Here is a 15,665-nt window from a genome sequence, read left to right as displayed (position 1 = left end):
ATTACATTTGTTTTCATATTTCTGTCCGGATTCGGATTCGAATACGGATAGTGTAAACTATGTCGGATAGGATATGATTGGATATCGACATCATAAATATGCGATTTGAGTATTCGGATACGAATATGGTATCGGATGTTGGATATCCGGACTCGGATACGGACAGATCTCAACCCCTCTAAACGGATTCAGTTTCGAATACGGTCGGAAAATATCCATACCGTTTTCATCCCTGCGTACTGATGGATGGATGACGGATATATTTCAATGTCCCAGTTTTTTCTTTGTGTCGATCAGCTGATTCATCTTAGGATATATTTGACAGGGCTCCTCTCATAGATGGATCTGCCACCGGGGCTAGGGGGCTTAAGCCCCTGTACCATGGCTGAGCCTGTGGAACCCCCCCCCCCCCCCCCCCCCCCCCCCTAAATTTTTCAGTCATTGGAGGAAGTAAAGGATGAGTTTGAACGTTGACCTAAGGTTGAAGACGATGCTGAAACATTCCTAGACCATAGGGCATACAGCCTGGACGCCTAGTAGAATTTTAGCCCCCAAGCCCAAGTAGAAGTAGAAGAGGTGGAGCCCAATAGGAAAATGACCTTTTTTCCCCTTTCTTCTTTGGTTCTCCCAGCTAGTTACTAATTTGAGCATAATGATTTGATTGCTTTGAAGTCTTGCATCTTCACTTGAAAATATGGTATGGACTCTTTAGACACATAGATTTCTAGAGGATAGCTTCATGCCTTCGTACTTGAGTGAACTTAAGCCCCCCTGGATTTTCATGCTTGATCCGCCACTGGCTCCTCTGTTTTTTATTTTTTTTACTAAAAACGGCTCATTCTGCAAAACGTTTGGTAAGGCTCCTTCGGAGGAACCGGAGCCAAAAAGGAGCCCTACCAAACATGCCCTTATTCTCGCTCGCGCGTTGCCCATGCATGCTCCCTCCCTCACCACCATCTCTGTTCAGGCAGTCAGGGATGAAGTTAGAGAAAAATTAAAAGAGGGATGTCATACCGTGGGCAACCCATCGACGTAGTCGACGTAGTGGATTGTTCGATATAGTTGATTAAATGGTCGTTGCAGTGAAGAGAAAGATGCCATGTATATGTCAAAAGGGATGGTGGTTCTGTAGGCCTACTCTTCCAAACACTTGCGCGTGCAAGATTAAAGTGTCTGGTTATGCATGAGAGGTGTGGGATAATGGTGTCTTTCTTGTAGACGCTAGAGGAAGAAGACGAACAGAAGAGAATGAATAATGGGCGTCACGAAGGCGGCACCACACCATATATGTCGTGGCAGTTCCCATGCTCGACACGACACGGGCACATGCCACGGCTTGACGAGGCGCACATGTATATAGCAAATTTTTTACACCGGACCCTGATCGATCAACTTTCCTCTCAAATTTCATAATGGATATACTACTCCTACTTGGCTAGCTGTGCAGCGGTTTATATACATTATCACGTGGCCCATTCGGCTTATCTTATAGCCGGTTCCTTGTTCGACTTCTTTTTTCAGCTAAAACAGTATTTTCTTCTCACAGCATTTTAGCCAAAACAGTGTTTTTTAGTCACTTTCAGCCAAGTTTTAGCAAGCCGAACGGGATAGTATCTCTCTCTTTTCATTGGTCGATTCATTCATGGATTGTAATAAAAATAATAATACAATACAGTAGTAGTATATACATAGCGCATCATCCACTTGAGCGGGTACACTTGCTTGAGCTACAGCCATGAACCCAACACAATTTAAAGGTGAAGATAGAGCATGTTCAGTATGTACATGCTGCAATGCAATACATTTTTTATTCTACTAGATGAGTGCTCGTGCGTTGCAACAGGAGCAACATAAATTGAATGAGATATTTATTAGCCAAGTCAAAATCAAGAATATATCAATTCAATTTTTCGCGTGTATTATACCATGATAATGTCTAGAAACACATTTATTATCGTAATGAATCTGAAATAAAAGCTAGGCTGGGAGGTTGTTGTCTGAAAGTTACGACAAACATCAGTTGCCTCAAAGGCTGAAAATTTATTGCTAGGCATCGAATTGAATTTATCCATGCTCTGTCTTACCAAAACATGTATACTCGGACTTACAATATCCTAGCCCGCATGAGGCATAACAATAATTCATTTTTTTGGAGAAAAAAAAAGTATTTGTTGTCAACACGCAACACGAAGGACAACGAACGAGATTTGGATCACGATCATGATCATTGCGTGGTGATATTCTAATAAATTTCTTTCTCTTCTCATAATTCTCTTTTCGTTTTATTCCATTTTATTTACTTGTCTTCCAGTGTCTCCATGCGGTGATTATTTGTCTGCTGGTGATTCCACGAGTTTTATTCCATTTTATTTACTTGCCTTCTAGTGTTTTCATACGATGATTATTTGCCTGCCGGATATAGATCGCATAAATATTTTGGTCTTACCAGATAGATATTTTAAATTCGTATGTTTTAGTTGTAGAGATCCAGTCCGATATGAGTGTGTCAATCGAATCGAGGATTCGAGGTCAATCGAGGATGGGGACGCCACGCAACGCAATGGGGCGGGCTAGAGAATAGAGATAGATGGGGGGATGGATGCCTGGCTGTCTGTCCAGACTCCAGACTCCAGACTCCGTCCAGGCCAGCCCATGTGTACACCAGTCACCAGCAGACAAGTCCGAAAACGATGCTCGGAATCTGGCCAGTTGGGCGCCAGAAACCTAACATGCGATGCGATGCGAGAGATCATAAACAAAAGATCCCCGGGCTGCAACACCCAGCCAGCCACCATCCTCTATTCGACTATTCCTATCCACGGCGCTGATTGCGGCCGACGACTTGCCGCTGCTCTGTTTTTGTTCCTGCCATGGCTAAATTGGCTATTTGGTTGGGAATCCACCAGGCCAAGCAAGCAGAAGCAGCCAACACATTCATCAATCATCACCCCTGCAAATGTAATGACCCCCGCATCTGTCACCATTTTATTCTGCCTTGTGATGTATTAATAGCTGGCAGACATTAAACACCTACGCAACCACTGGAAGCTGAAGAGATAGATATATCTACATTAACAAAAACTAGTTGCGGAGGCAGTTCCAACGTACTAGCTTAGCTGAATAGCAAGTGTTAGTGGTGGCTTGCTGCATAACAAGTTCATTCAATAAAACAAGGCAAGCATCTTCCATAACAAGGCAAGGGGGCCAATATATATATCACTTCGCCGTTGTCCAGCGAATGGCACCAGAACTAGGTCCTGCTACTTCAGCTGCAGACATTGATTCGTTTGGATTACCGGGCAGAACCTTTAGCATCGCCACTGGTTTTTTTCAAGATTGGACCTTGCAGAAGATACGAAGCCTTGTTTCGGGCCTGCATCAAACAACAAGCTCAAAAGACAAAGGAAAAGGGCATGTAAAAACTCGCATCAACTAATTTTTTCTGTACCTTTGGAGCATAGAATCTCCAGTCCGTGCACCCAATTTGCGTGGAACAGTTGCGCAGATAATTCCGCCAAGCATCGACGATCGCAGTCTTCTCTCTAAATGCATCGCTTGAGAAGAGCAGGTTGTCCATCAACACTAGATACACATAAAGCCTGAAAAAGTCACATTCTTTCTCCTTCACGTTGATGGATGTGACTAGCTTCAACATCTTCTCAACGTTTGCCACCTGTAACAAACATACAACACAAACAGTCACGCCACCGACCAACCAAAAGGGGCACAAGGAAGCACATTTCTTAAACACAACACAAGTAGGCATTCTCATGCTTACCTTAAGGCCAAAGCTGATCTTCAGCAACTGAAGTGCCACCTGACTCCTTAGGAATTTGCTGCGCTTATTCATACCAGTAATGCAGTCGACAATCCTTAAACAATTGAGATCCACTGTGACCCTGTAATGTTATGAAAATTCACTTTACATCGCCCATACAGTAGAGAAAGTAAAGTAGAAAACCATGGGAAAACTTTCAGGCAGCCTCTTGAACAAAGTATCAGTATTTCATACTGTGTATGTGTATGCAACTTCTTGATGGCCCCCAGTCTTTCATGCCTAATTTAGTTACTCCCCACTTCCTGAGTTGCAAATGAATATACTACTTTATAACAGACAATCAGGCATCTACAGAAAAGTATTACCTCTGGGCGATTGATTCAGCCACCATCACACAGCTAGTTTCCCACTCACTTGTATCGAAGTATAATATAAGTGAATTCAGGCATTCTCCCAAAACAAGCAGCAACCCTTCAAGACGACGGTCCAAAAAGAGGGAAATGACAATAACAAGAAGTTCTTCTGCCTCAGAAGGTGAGAAGATGGAACGCACTTTTCTGCACATTAAACAAATCGAACAATGAATTAGAGTTAACTTGGTAAGAAAAATTGAACCTTTCTTAATATCACAATATTTGTCCTATTTCTCAAGGATCAAATGAACACAGAAGCAGGAATTGTTGTTACTGAGAAACAAAATAAATCATTATTAGAACATAGCGACACATTCCGTTCCAGGCAAACCTAAAGTCAAGAGAAGAGCAGGGGGGTTCCTGGCCAATCACAGCATCCACGACAGCAAAAAAAAAGGAAAAAAAGATATGTGTCCTTCGATTGGAGTCCTGCGGCAGCGAATCACCCTGCTGCCTTTCGGTGCTTTTAGGGAAACATTCTTGTACAGTGATTGGCTAGAGTCTGACATTGACACTATGCAAGTGGCTGCATGATTCCCAACCCCATGATGGCAACGCAAACGGACATAGAGGAGCTCTGATGATAGTTTACTTTGCGTGCTGTAGACTCTTGTTCCTTGTTGGTTTGAGTGGGTCGGGTTTTTTGCTCTTCTTGTAAACTGGTTTCCCCAGTTGTATGACGCAGACTGTTATTAGCTTTTAATAAAAGCTGAGATCTTTCTCCTTAAAAAAAAACAAGACTATTACATGGTGAGATACAGATGTTATTTACTGCAGTGCCAATTTACAAAAAAAAAAGTATAAGTGCTACTTTGACAGGAGTTAATTTACAAACAGCGTGTTGTTATATTTGGGGACTGGAAGAATGTTGTTACACTATCTCCAAGAGCGGCACCCAAAATACAAGACCCATTCGACGTTTGGGTAGTGCTACAGGCAAATAGTTCAATACCCATTTTTGGTCTTCAACAACACGACCCAAAACAGAACCCTTTCTGCAAAATGGGTTTCTAGGAGGGAGGATGCTCATATTTTGGTTGTGCCTCTCCTGCTATCAAAATAGGTCTCCTGTATAGGTACTCTATTGGGGGCCGAACTAGTACCATCGAAGACCCATTTTGGGTTTGGGTGCCCTTATGGGTACTCTGTTGGAGATAGATATTTCATAGTGTTGAGAGAAATGACAACATTCTTTCAGGTTAGTAGATTGAACACTTTAGCTTTGTCTGATATGCTGCTGCCATGTTGGCTATACTGATGGGGCCAACATGACTGTTCTAGAGTTCACAAACAACTATGGAGTCACAGAATATAGTAAGATTAATGCATATGCTCATGCCTTTCTAGATATCTGATTGGACCTGTTGCCAAATATCTACGCCCTGCCTGTTCTAGCATATTGTTTGATTGGACCAGTTACACATATGCATACCAGAAATTTGATTAGTATCCCAGTGATTCAGTGACTAGTCAGTTTTTGGGGTCTGCTGTTTATTTGCTTGATTGATAGATTTTTGGCCCGTTGTTTATTTTATTATTTGATTAGGTACATACAAATCGATATGTACCACTACCAAATGGAGGACTGATGAGAGGAGAGCAACCTACCCTAGATGCAAGATGGTGATGTCCTACTCCTACTCAATCCAGTCACACAGAATACTTAATTTGTTTTGATAGGCATGCATATCTGGTCTGGGTGGTTTGGATCTTTCAATTTGCCATTGCTTTACAGGAACAGATAGTTAAGTGTGCCTAATTCTTCCTTTTTTCATCCCATACCCATGGAGAAACCCCACTACAAACTGGGATAGCAAAGTTCCTTATTGAATCCGCCATGGAGAGTAGATTGAATGTCAGTAGGTTTCTAGCTCAAAGGCAATGTGTCCTGTACTGAAAAGGCGAAAATAAATGTTGAGTTGCCATTCATTTAGGGATAAAGAAGAGTTATATGTACCATTTCACAATATATTGTACTGAACTTACATATTGTTGCAGGATGTTTAGGCCAAGGATGTTTTTTGGGCGATAATCATATATGCAGATGAGATGGTGAGCTCAGTTATGTCGCCAATTCCAATATTTAGTCAGGTCTGGGTGACTTATGAAATATTAATCTGGTGATTATCTGATGATTCAAGCAAGTACCAGCTAAGGTTTCTGGGTCAGAGTAACTCCAGCAGGGCCCCTACTTGAGCCCTCGAAACCAAATTTGAGGGCTTGAGGCAAAGAACCAAGGTCCAGCAGGGCCCCTACTAGAGCCCTCAAATTTGAGGGGGCCCTCAAACCTCCACCTCCGGCCCTCATTCCTGGTGGCTCTGGTGCCGGCCCTCAAATCACTGTTTCCGACGGTTACTCCTCCCGCGTGCCGCTCGCCTGCTCGTATCTTCCGGCCGAGCGCGCGTTATCCTTCCCCATCTGCCCAAGCGCGCCCTTCCCCGCGCGGCGGCCTCCCGGTGAGGAGGATCTCCCTGGCAGAGCCACTCCCGACCACGCCCCTCCCCATGGAGCCCTGTCCTCCCTGTCGGAGGGCCTCCCCTCCCCGTGGAGCTGCTCCCACCCCGTGCCCCTCCCTCTTCCCGGCCGCGCCTCGCTGCCGGAGCCCTCCCTGACTGCTGCTAGAATGGCCAAGTTTGTCTAGGAAGAAGATATAGCGTGGCCGATATTGTCAACAGGGAGAAGATAGAAGATAAAGAGAATGACAAGTGGGTCAAATGTGTCATTCTCTCCTAGAATGATTTTGAGGGCCTGTTTTGAGGCCTCCTGTTGGAGTGCAGCCCAGAAAACAGGGCCCTCAAAAGTAGGGGAAGCCCTCAAATAAAAAGTAGGGGCCTTGAGGGCTCCTGCTGGAGTTGCTCTTAGCATATAGAAAGAAGAGTAGGGAATATCCCAAACATTATTCAGAGTATTCTGCAATTTGCACCAATGAAATACAGACTTTGTAAGGAATGAAATGGAGGAGCAGTATTGTAGCTTGAAGATTTCTGCGGTGCTTTGGTCTGGCAACTAAACATGGAGTTTCTTTGGGGCAAGGCTACCTATGCAGATGTAATTTATTGAAACAACCATTGCAACGATGTTTTGCTAAAATGATTATGCCACCTAAAGAATATATACAGGAATTCAGATCAAAGTGACAACCAGCTACCACATGTCCATCTCTTCCACTCAACGACTTGATGTAGTTAATAAGCCCTGCTTCCTAAGCATTTCCTAGATAACTATGCTAGTTAATTATAGTCTTTAAAGACCTTGGGCAGCCCAAGAGGTGTGTACGGCTGCCAAGGCACCTATCTGATTAGCTATGCTCTAGTGAGCTGTTTGTAATCAATGCAATGTCTATCTCTATATATAATCAAGGAGACAGCCTGGGGTTTTAGGGCTGTTCAGGTTAATCAAGTCTGTGTTACCTCCAACATTTGGTATCAGAGATAGGTTAGACACCAGAGAGCCACGAGGCCAACTCCTCACCTTCTCCACCCCATGTCGACCTCTACTGAGCGCGCTGCCAGGCTCAAGGCCAAGGGAATCGGCAATGGAGAGCTGGGCGACTCCTCCGGCCGTGCCGCGCGCTTGAAGGCTGCAGAGGAAGCAGCAGCGCTGGCAGTCCAGGCAGCAAAGCAGGCGGTGGCTGCTGCAGAGGCGGCAGCAAGGACGGCGCAGGAGCTGCGGGCCGAAATTGCTGCTGAGAAGGGAGAAGAAGAGGATGCAGAGGAGGAGGAAGAGGAGGTGGAGAGCAGGAATCGGGGGCTGCGGACTCCGTCGCGAGACAGGAGGCGCTCGCAGTCACCACTGCGGGACCGGAGGCGCGGCCGCGGCGGCGGTCGCTACGAATCACCGCACGGCAGAGTGGTGTACCGCGACTCCGGTAGCAGCACATCGTGGCCGATGCTGGACAAGTCGAACTACTACGAGTGGAGTCAGACCATGAAGCTGAGGATGCAGGCGCGCGATCTCTGGGACGCCATCGAGGGCGGCCCTGTCCAGTTTCGCGATGACAGGCGTGCACTGGAGGTGATTGTCGGGGCCGTGCCCAAGGAGATGGGCATCCCACTCCTCGACAAGGCTACGGCGAAGGAGGCGTGGGACGCCATCGCTGCGACTCGCATCGGCGTGGACCGGGTCCGTCGAGCAACGCTACAGCGCCTACGCCGCAATTGGGAGAACATCGGCGTCAACCCCGGCGAGCAAGTGGAGGATTTCGCCCTGCGTCTGTCAACTCTGCACCAGCAGCTTGTCATTCATGGTGACAAGGACATCACTGAGGAGCGTGTGGTGGAGAAGTTTCTGCGCACGGTGCCAGCCAAGTACGCGCAGATTGTTGTCGCCATTGAGCAGTTCCTCGACTTTGAGGCGCTCACTCTTGAGGAGGTGACTGGAAGGCTCAAGGCGGTGGATAATCGCGAGGAACAAGCGCTGACCGAGCCGGTGGCCATCAACGGCAAACTGTTGTACACCGAGGAGCAGTGGAGAGCGCGCTGGAGGAAGGAGAAGAAGGGAGATGATGCCAGTGGTTCTGGATTCAGGAACCAGCGCGGTGGCGGTGGACGTAGCCGTGGTGGTGGACGAGGACGAGACAGAGGCGGTGGACGTGGTGGCGGACGAGGAGATGGCAATGTTGCTGGCCGCGTCGGCCCCAACACCTGCCTCAACTGCAACCAGGAGGGCCACTGGGCACGTGAGTGTCCCCAGCCGCGCCGTGAAGATGCAGAGCGCGGCGGTGGAGGTGGAAACCGTGCTGGCCGCGGCAGTGGCAATCGTGGTGGAGGTCGTGGCGGCGGAAATCAGGCTGGGCAGCGTGGCGGGCAACCGTTATATCTTGTTGCTCGTCGATGACACCACCCGCTTTATGTGGGCTGTGTTGCTGCCATCCAAGGACGCAGCAGCAGAAGCAATTAAGAAGGTCAAGGTGGCAGCAGAGGTGGAAAGCGGGCGCAAGTTGAAGGTCCTGCGCACCGACAATGGCGGCGAATGCACTGTCGCGGAGTTTACTGCATACTGCGCTGATGAAGGTATTAAACGGCATTTCAGTGCCCCTTATTCACCGCAACAGAACGGTGTTGTTGAGCGCAGGAACCAAACAGTGGTGGCCATGGCACGAGCTTTGCTCAAGCAACGCCAGATGCCTTCTCGGTTTTGGGGGGAGGCTGTGATGACGGCTGTGCACATTCTAAATCGATCCCCGACGAAGGCGCTGAAGAATGCAACTCCTTATGAGGCGTGGCACGGCCGGGCACCAACAGTCGGCCACCTCAAGGTCTTTGGCTGTGTGGCTTATACCCGGCGGCTTACTCAGCTTCGCAAGCTCGATGACCGCGGCGAGGCTGGCGTGTTTATCGGCTATGCGGAAGGGGCCAAGGCATACCGTATCTATGATCCAGTGTCCCAGCGCGTGCGTGTCAGACGCGATGTGGTGTTCGACGAAGGCCGCGGCTGGGACTGGGCATCACCGGCAGCAGGCACATCAGAAGCAGCGGGCAGTGAGTTTACTGTTGAATTCCCATGGGCGGAGGAACTCCCTGAAGCAGGAAGTTCAGCGTCGCCTTCACTATCTCCTCCGCCACATCCTGCATCGCTTGGTTTCTCTCCGGTGAATGCAGGAGAGCCTGCAGCGGAAGCAGAGGAGCCCGCAGCGGAGGCAGAGGCGCCTGCGTCGCCCAGAACACCTACACCAGCTCCAGTAAGTCCTCAGGTTGAGCATGTGACCCCCCTGGAGAATGATGATGAAAGGGTGGATGCCTACCACGACGATGAAGAACTCCGTTATCGGAAGATTCATGACATTATTGGTGATCAGCCAACCCCTCCGCCGGCGCAGCGGCTGTTTGCAGAACTGAATCTCACCCATTCTGGTGAGCCTACAAGCTATGAAGAAGCCAAAGATGATCCAGATTGGCAAGCAACGATGAAGGAGGAGCTGAGATCAGTAGAGCGGAATGGGACTTGGGAACTTGTTTCTCCCCGTCCTGGTCACCGTCCAATTTCACTGAAATGGGTGTTTAAGCTGAAGAAGGATGAACATGGAGCTGTAATTAGGCACAAGGCAAGACTTGTGGCCCGTGGTTTTGTGCAACAGGAAGGAGTTGATTATGAAGATGCTTTTGCACCGGTTGCAAGGATGGAATCAGTGCGTGTTTTGCTTGCCCTAGCAGCACAAGAGGGATGGGCAGTACATCACATGGATGTGAAGTCTGCATTTTTGAATGGAGAACTCCAGGAGGAGGTTTATGTTACACAGCCTCCAGGTTTTGTAGTACCAAGAGAGGAGAAGAAAGTGTACAGGCTGCACAAGGCTCTGTATGGCCTAAGACAGGCTCCTCGGGCATGGAATGCCAAGCTTGACTTGACTCTCAAGCAGATGGGTTTTGAGCAGAATGTGTATGAAGCTGCTATGTACAGGAAGGGATCAGGTGACTCCCTACTGGTAATTGGAGTATATGTTGATGATTTGATCATCACAGGAGTCAACCAGCAGAAGATTGAAGCTCTCAAGGTAAAGATGAAGCAAACCTTTGAAATGAGTGATTTGGGTCTTCTGTCTTTCTATCTGGGAGTTGAGGTGAGACAATCAGAGGGGAGCATCACTCTGAAGCAAACCCATTATGCTAAGAAGATACTTGAGCTTGGTGGTATGGCAGGTTGTAATCCAGCCACCACACCCATGGAAGAAAGGTTGAAATTGAGCAAGGAAAGCACAGCAAAGGAAGTAAATCCAACTCAGTACAGAAGACTGGTTGGCAGCTTGAGATACCTAGTGCACACAAGACCAGATTTGGCTTTTGCTGTAGGGTATGTTAGCAGATTTCTGGAGAAGCCAACAACTGAACATCTTCAGGCTGTGAAGAGGATCTTGAGATACCTGGCTGGTACTCTAGATCATGGGCTCTGCTACACCAGAACAACAGGCAAAGCAAGGTTTGTGGGTTACAGTGATTCAGATTTGGCTGGAGATGTTGATTCAAGCAAAAGCACAACTGGATGTTTGTTCTTCCTTGGAACCAGCCTGGTCAGCTGGCAGTCTGTCAAACAGAGAGTTGTTGCTCTGTCTAGCTGTGAGGCTGAATATGTGACGATGACAACAGCTGCAACCCAAGCTTTGTGGTTGTCAAGACTGTTTGCAGATTTGTTGGGAAGAAAAGTTGAGATGGTGGAACTCAGAGTAGACAATAAGTCTGCTCTGGCTTTGGCAAAGAATCCTGTTTTCCATGACAGGAGCAAGCATATTAGAATCAAGCATCATTTCATCAGAGATTGTGTGGAAGAAGGTAGCATCAAGACAGAGTTCATTCCCACTGCAGATCAGCTCGCTGATATACTGACTAAAGCCTTGGGCAAAACCAAGCTGGAAGAGATGAGGAGCAGGATTGGGATCAAGGAGATCAAGATTAGTTAAAGCAGGTCTTAGGGGGAGAAATGTAGTTAATAAGCCCTGCTTCCTAAGCATTTCCTAGATAACTATGCTAGTTAATTATAGTCTTTAAAGACCTTGGGCAGCCCAAGAGGTGTGTACGGCTGCCAAGGCACCTATCTGATTAGCTATGCTCTAGTGAGCTGTTTGTAATCAATGCAATGTCTATCTCTATATATAATCAAGGAGACAGCCTGGGGTTTTAGGGCTGTTCAGGTTAATCAAGTCTGTGTTACCTCCAACACTTGAATCATTCAAACCTTAGTAGTACATGTTCTATCTCTCTTTACATTGCTATTTGCATTCTAGTTTCTAGTACAACTATTTATCCAAGAAAACCAAATCGAATGAAGCAGCCTTACACATGCAATGGCGTGCGCAAATTACTAGTATTAATACAGCATAAAAATGTCAGACAAAAACAAAGCACCAATACAAGTATCACACTGGACATTCTATTGTATACAGAACTTGACAGAACAAAATACCAAAGAGAGTATACTTTGAATTTCGAAACAAAATAATTAAAGGTTGACTTTACAGTGGTGTCTACCAGTTTAGGCTTGTGTGAGTGTGCAGGCTGAGATACTTAATAAAAATATCCAGTGTATTAAAGTTTTCATACCTGATTTTGCAGCAAGCAGATACAACTCCTAACCAAGCAATGATGTTATGAGGCAGACCATCATCAGAGCCACCTGGTAATGAATGGCCATAAGCTTAATTGGAAATATTCAAAAAAAAAAGAGCTGAATATTTCAGAATCTTCACCATCCCGAGGGTGACAATTCCAAAATGGAGTGCATTGCATAGTAGTGACAGGCTGAGTGGCTGACAGCTAATTAGGAAAGGAAGAAAAACTTGTATGGAACCAACCTGCAGCAGTGCTTCCAGAGGCTGAAGCCTTAGTGCCTGGAGTATCGAATAGATACCCATAGCTCAGCATAGCACGTTTTAGAACAGAGTAACTTGGAAGATACCCAAGGTTGACCAGCGGTTTACCAGCCTGCAATCAGTAAAAGGAAGATCTGCTTGCTGAAGGTTCAACGAAAGAGCAAAAGGAGAACATGTTTCTATAATTATATAACCTCATCCAGGGAAAGAATGCCATCCCAAAAGTCGGCTGCAGAAACTTGTAACTTCTCATTTGATGAATGCAACACTGACATGTAGTGGCATAAGGATACAGCATAATGAGAGAACAGATCACCGGTCTAAACAGAGTACAGAAACCAATACTTACAGTTGGTCAGTGTCCACGATGCTATAGAGTCTTCAACAAAACCACATATGCGAACCAAATTCAGAAGCCATCCATCCAACAGCATGCCTTCGAGGAAACCCTCTCCTACACAAATAGTATGAGGAAGACACTGAAATTAACTGCAAGTGACAAAGCAAAAACCTGGAACAGGAGATGAATAGAGACCGAAGACACCCATTAATGTTGATGACTAACAGATATAACCATACAGCGCATTGAAAGAAAACAAAAGGTTGAACCAATTCAAACACTGGTGAGTTTTATTTTAGTTAAAAATCAGAACATTTCACAGTGGGAACTGGGAAGTGGGAACAGAAGAAACCTTGATGCATCTCTAGATCAAAACCTAGATCTTCAATCGCAGAGAATGATTGCAATAGCTGACAATTTTCGACTCCCACATTGCTAAGATTTGAGGGGGGCTTCTGTAAGGATGAATAATTTAGTGGTTGGTAATCAAAAGGGAAAGTATCTGTAGGACTTAAAATAACAAACAGAAGATAAAGTTAGGGTCATTGGACCTGGCATCCAAAAATTTGCTGACCCCATGGGGGTACATCATCTCTAGCATCCATCACTTTGCCCTGCAAACTCATGAAGATGGAGAAGAAACATCAATCAATCAAATACGAAAAAGGCAGGACGGAACCGGTAGTAGTAGCAGAGGCTGAGGAAGACGATAAATCACCTTTTGCTGAACTTCCTCAAATATTTTGCAAACCGCAATCTCTTGCTGTGTAGCCTTGTCACCTTCCTCACCTGAATCATATCCTCCTTTGGGGCCATGCTTAGACTTGGCAGCCTTAACTTTGAGCTTGTCCTTTTTAGTAGATTGCAAGTAATCGAGTAGGAGATCATCCAAGCCGATAACCTTGCTCCTGAAAGTATTGGGGGAATCGGTAAATCGTCCAAACCGATATTTGGCAGTTGGTGCGGCACGGTGATTAGACAGGTTCCAGCTACATATTACTACATAAAACAAAATCACTACTAGTTGTCTGGCAATGGCAGGTATCAACCATTCCGCGGGGCACCAAAACCCTAAAGCGCAGCGGCTAGACGATGGGGGTGGAGTTGACACTTGACGACGATGGGGGTGGATTTGACACTTGACGAACACCGCGATTGCTCCAGCCGTAGCAGCGCCGGGCACCTAAAAGCACGGCATCTAATCGAACATCGCCATCCGCATGCCTCCGCCCGATGGGGAGGGGAAGGGGAAAAGAACGGAGCAGGTGGATCTGTGTACCTCTTGGCGGGGCGCGCTGTGGGGAGGAGGGGATCGTCCTCGTTCTCGAAGTCTAGGGGCTCGTCCCTCACCATCTCTGGAGCGTACCTGGCCTGGAGGTAGGTCGTGTGGCGGCGCCGGAGGGAGGGAAGGAGGGCGGGAGGTTTGAGGACCGGAAATGTTTTGCCTGCGGCGGCGGCGCGGCGCTAAAGCTAAAGGCAACCAAAGGGCGCGGCCTAGGCTAGTGGGCTGGGCTGGGCCGGGCTGGGCCGCGCCGCGGCCAGAGGGCCACGCCACTGGCTTTTTCTGGCTTTGCTATCGATCGGCATCTTGCGGCCTGCCCTTGTGATTGGGGACGATCAGGGCCAAATTAAGCAGCGGCGTGGGTTCTGTCACCGGCCACCCCTAGAAATAGCGATACGAGCCGCAGCAGGTTCAGGATAACGATGGTCGACGGTGGAGGCCGATTTCATCGCGAGGAAGAGGAAGAAGATGCCGATTGGGAATTTGGGATGAGCGCCAACTCGACGACGTGCTACCAATTTCAGTTGTGGCCTGGGAGAGAGGTCACTGTTCTTCCTTGCGGCTAATTTCAGTTTGGGGGTTAGTTTTTATTGATGGGTTGCTGCACGTTCCTCTTGTAGCGGCAGCATATGCTTAAAAAAAAATCTGGCAGCATATGCTTTTGCCTTTACTTGCCCTTGAACTTTACTCACGTAAACCTAAAAGATATTATTGTTAGATGCACAAGAATTTTCACGGTGACCCTAAAAGATACATATGTGGCGGGGCACCGGCGCCCGCAGCGCGTCTGGACGTATCTCCCAGTCCCCAGCCAACCGAACCGTGGGCTAACGTTATGGCCCACCAACAGGACCATCTCAGCATCCCAGAAGGGGACAGCGTGCGCTCACATCCGTGCTGCAATACCCCGGTGCGTACCATCCGCCGAACCCTAGCACACCCCCGTCGCCGGCCCTCGCTACACCCCATCCGCAGTTTGAGAAGGATGCAAGGCAATACAAGGCGAGGATGAGACACCAAGGCGAGGAGAGAGATGCAAACACCCGATCTACTTTTGAAACATCCAGATACAACACTTGCAACATCGTCTCGAGACAGATGAAACGTTTAAAACATGCATCTGAAACACTTACAAAAACACCTAAAAACACTTCAAAACAATTGTAACACATACGCAACATCCAGGTAAAACGCTTGCAACATATATGTGAAATATATATAAGATCCAGATAAATACACTTGCAACATACGTCAGAAGAAACATCGGTAATAGACATTTGCAACATGTGTGCACAACCATTGCAACATATGCAACATCTCGATCCACTTTTGCAACATCCATACGAAACCCTTGCAACGAACTTCTGAGACATATGAAACACTTGAAACATACACTTGCAACATACGCTTTTAGCGCATGCACAATGTCACCTTGTTGCTTGGATGAATGGAGCTCATCGTTGTGGAGCTCGACACAGACACGGAGCTTGATGCCACGGAGTACGCGGAGGTCGCGGTGCGGAGTTCATCGACAGCACGGACCTCGGTAG

At 47.2% G+C, this 15,665-nt stretch overlaps 1 protein-coding gene across 2 annotated transcripts; it reads right to left on the bottom strand.

The window, feature by feature from the left end:
- Positions 1-3,063: 3,063 nt before the first annotated feature.
- On the bottom strand, positions 3,064-14,515 carry LOC136457376 (uncharacterized). Of its 2 annotated transcripts, none has more exons than XM_066457404.1 (12): positions 14,113-14,515; positions 13,552-13,741; positions 13,385-13,447; positions 13,186-13,288; positions 12,843-12,947; positions 12,688-12,761; positions 12,476-12,605; positions 12,225-12,318; positions 4,144-4,335; positions 3,779-3,899; positions 3,449-3,673; positions 3,064-3,373 (listed from the first exon to the last, which is right to left on the bottom strand). In XM_066457404.1, exons 1-12 carry the CDS (start codon positions 14,184-14,186, stop codon positions 3,293-3,295), a joined length of 1,452 nt encoding a protein of 483 aa, XP_066313501.1. In that variant the 5' UTR covers positions 14,187-14,515; the 3' UTR covers positions 3,064-3,292. The 2 variants fall into 2 exon arrangements, with proteins under 2 accessions (XP_066313501.1, XP_066313502.1); XM_066457405.1 differs by having other exon boundaries at positions 12,225-12,297; positions 14,113-14,512.
- Positions 14,516-15,665: the final 1,150 nt, after the last annotated feature.

Source organism: Miscanthus floridulus, chromosome 6 (assembly GCF_019320115.1).
Source record: "Miscanthus floridulus cultivar M001 chromosome 6, ASM1932011v1, whole genome shotgun sequence".
Lineage (NCBI taxonomy): Eukaryota > Viridiplantae > Streptophyta > Magnoliopsida > Poales > Poaceae > Miscanthus > Miscanthus floridulus.
This window is presented reverse-complemented; position numbering and strand designations above follow the sequence as displayed.

Excerpts from the sequence above, each read along its gene's own strand:
- LOC136457376 (XM_066457404.1), bottom strand. The coding sequence starts at position 14,186 with ATGGTGAGGGACGAGCCCCTAGACTTCGAGAACGAGGACGATCCCCTC. Across the intron at positions 12,948-13,185 it reads TGATCTAGAGATGCATCAAG|GAGAGGGTTTCCTCGAAGGC; the intron begins GTTTCTTCTGTT and ends CTATTTGTGTAG. Across the intron at positions 12,762-12,842 it reads ATCGTGGACACTGACCAACT|TGTTGCATTCATCAAATGAG; the intron begins GTAAGTATTGGT and ends ACTACATGTCAG.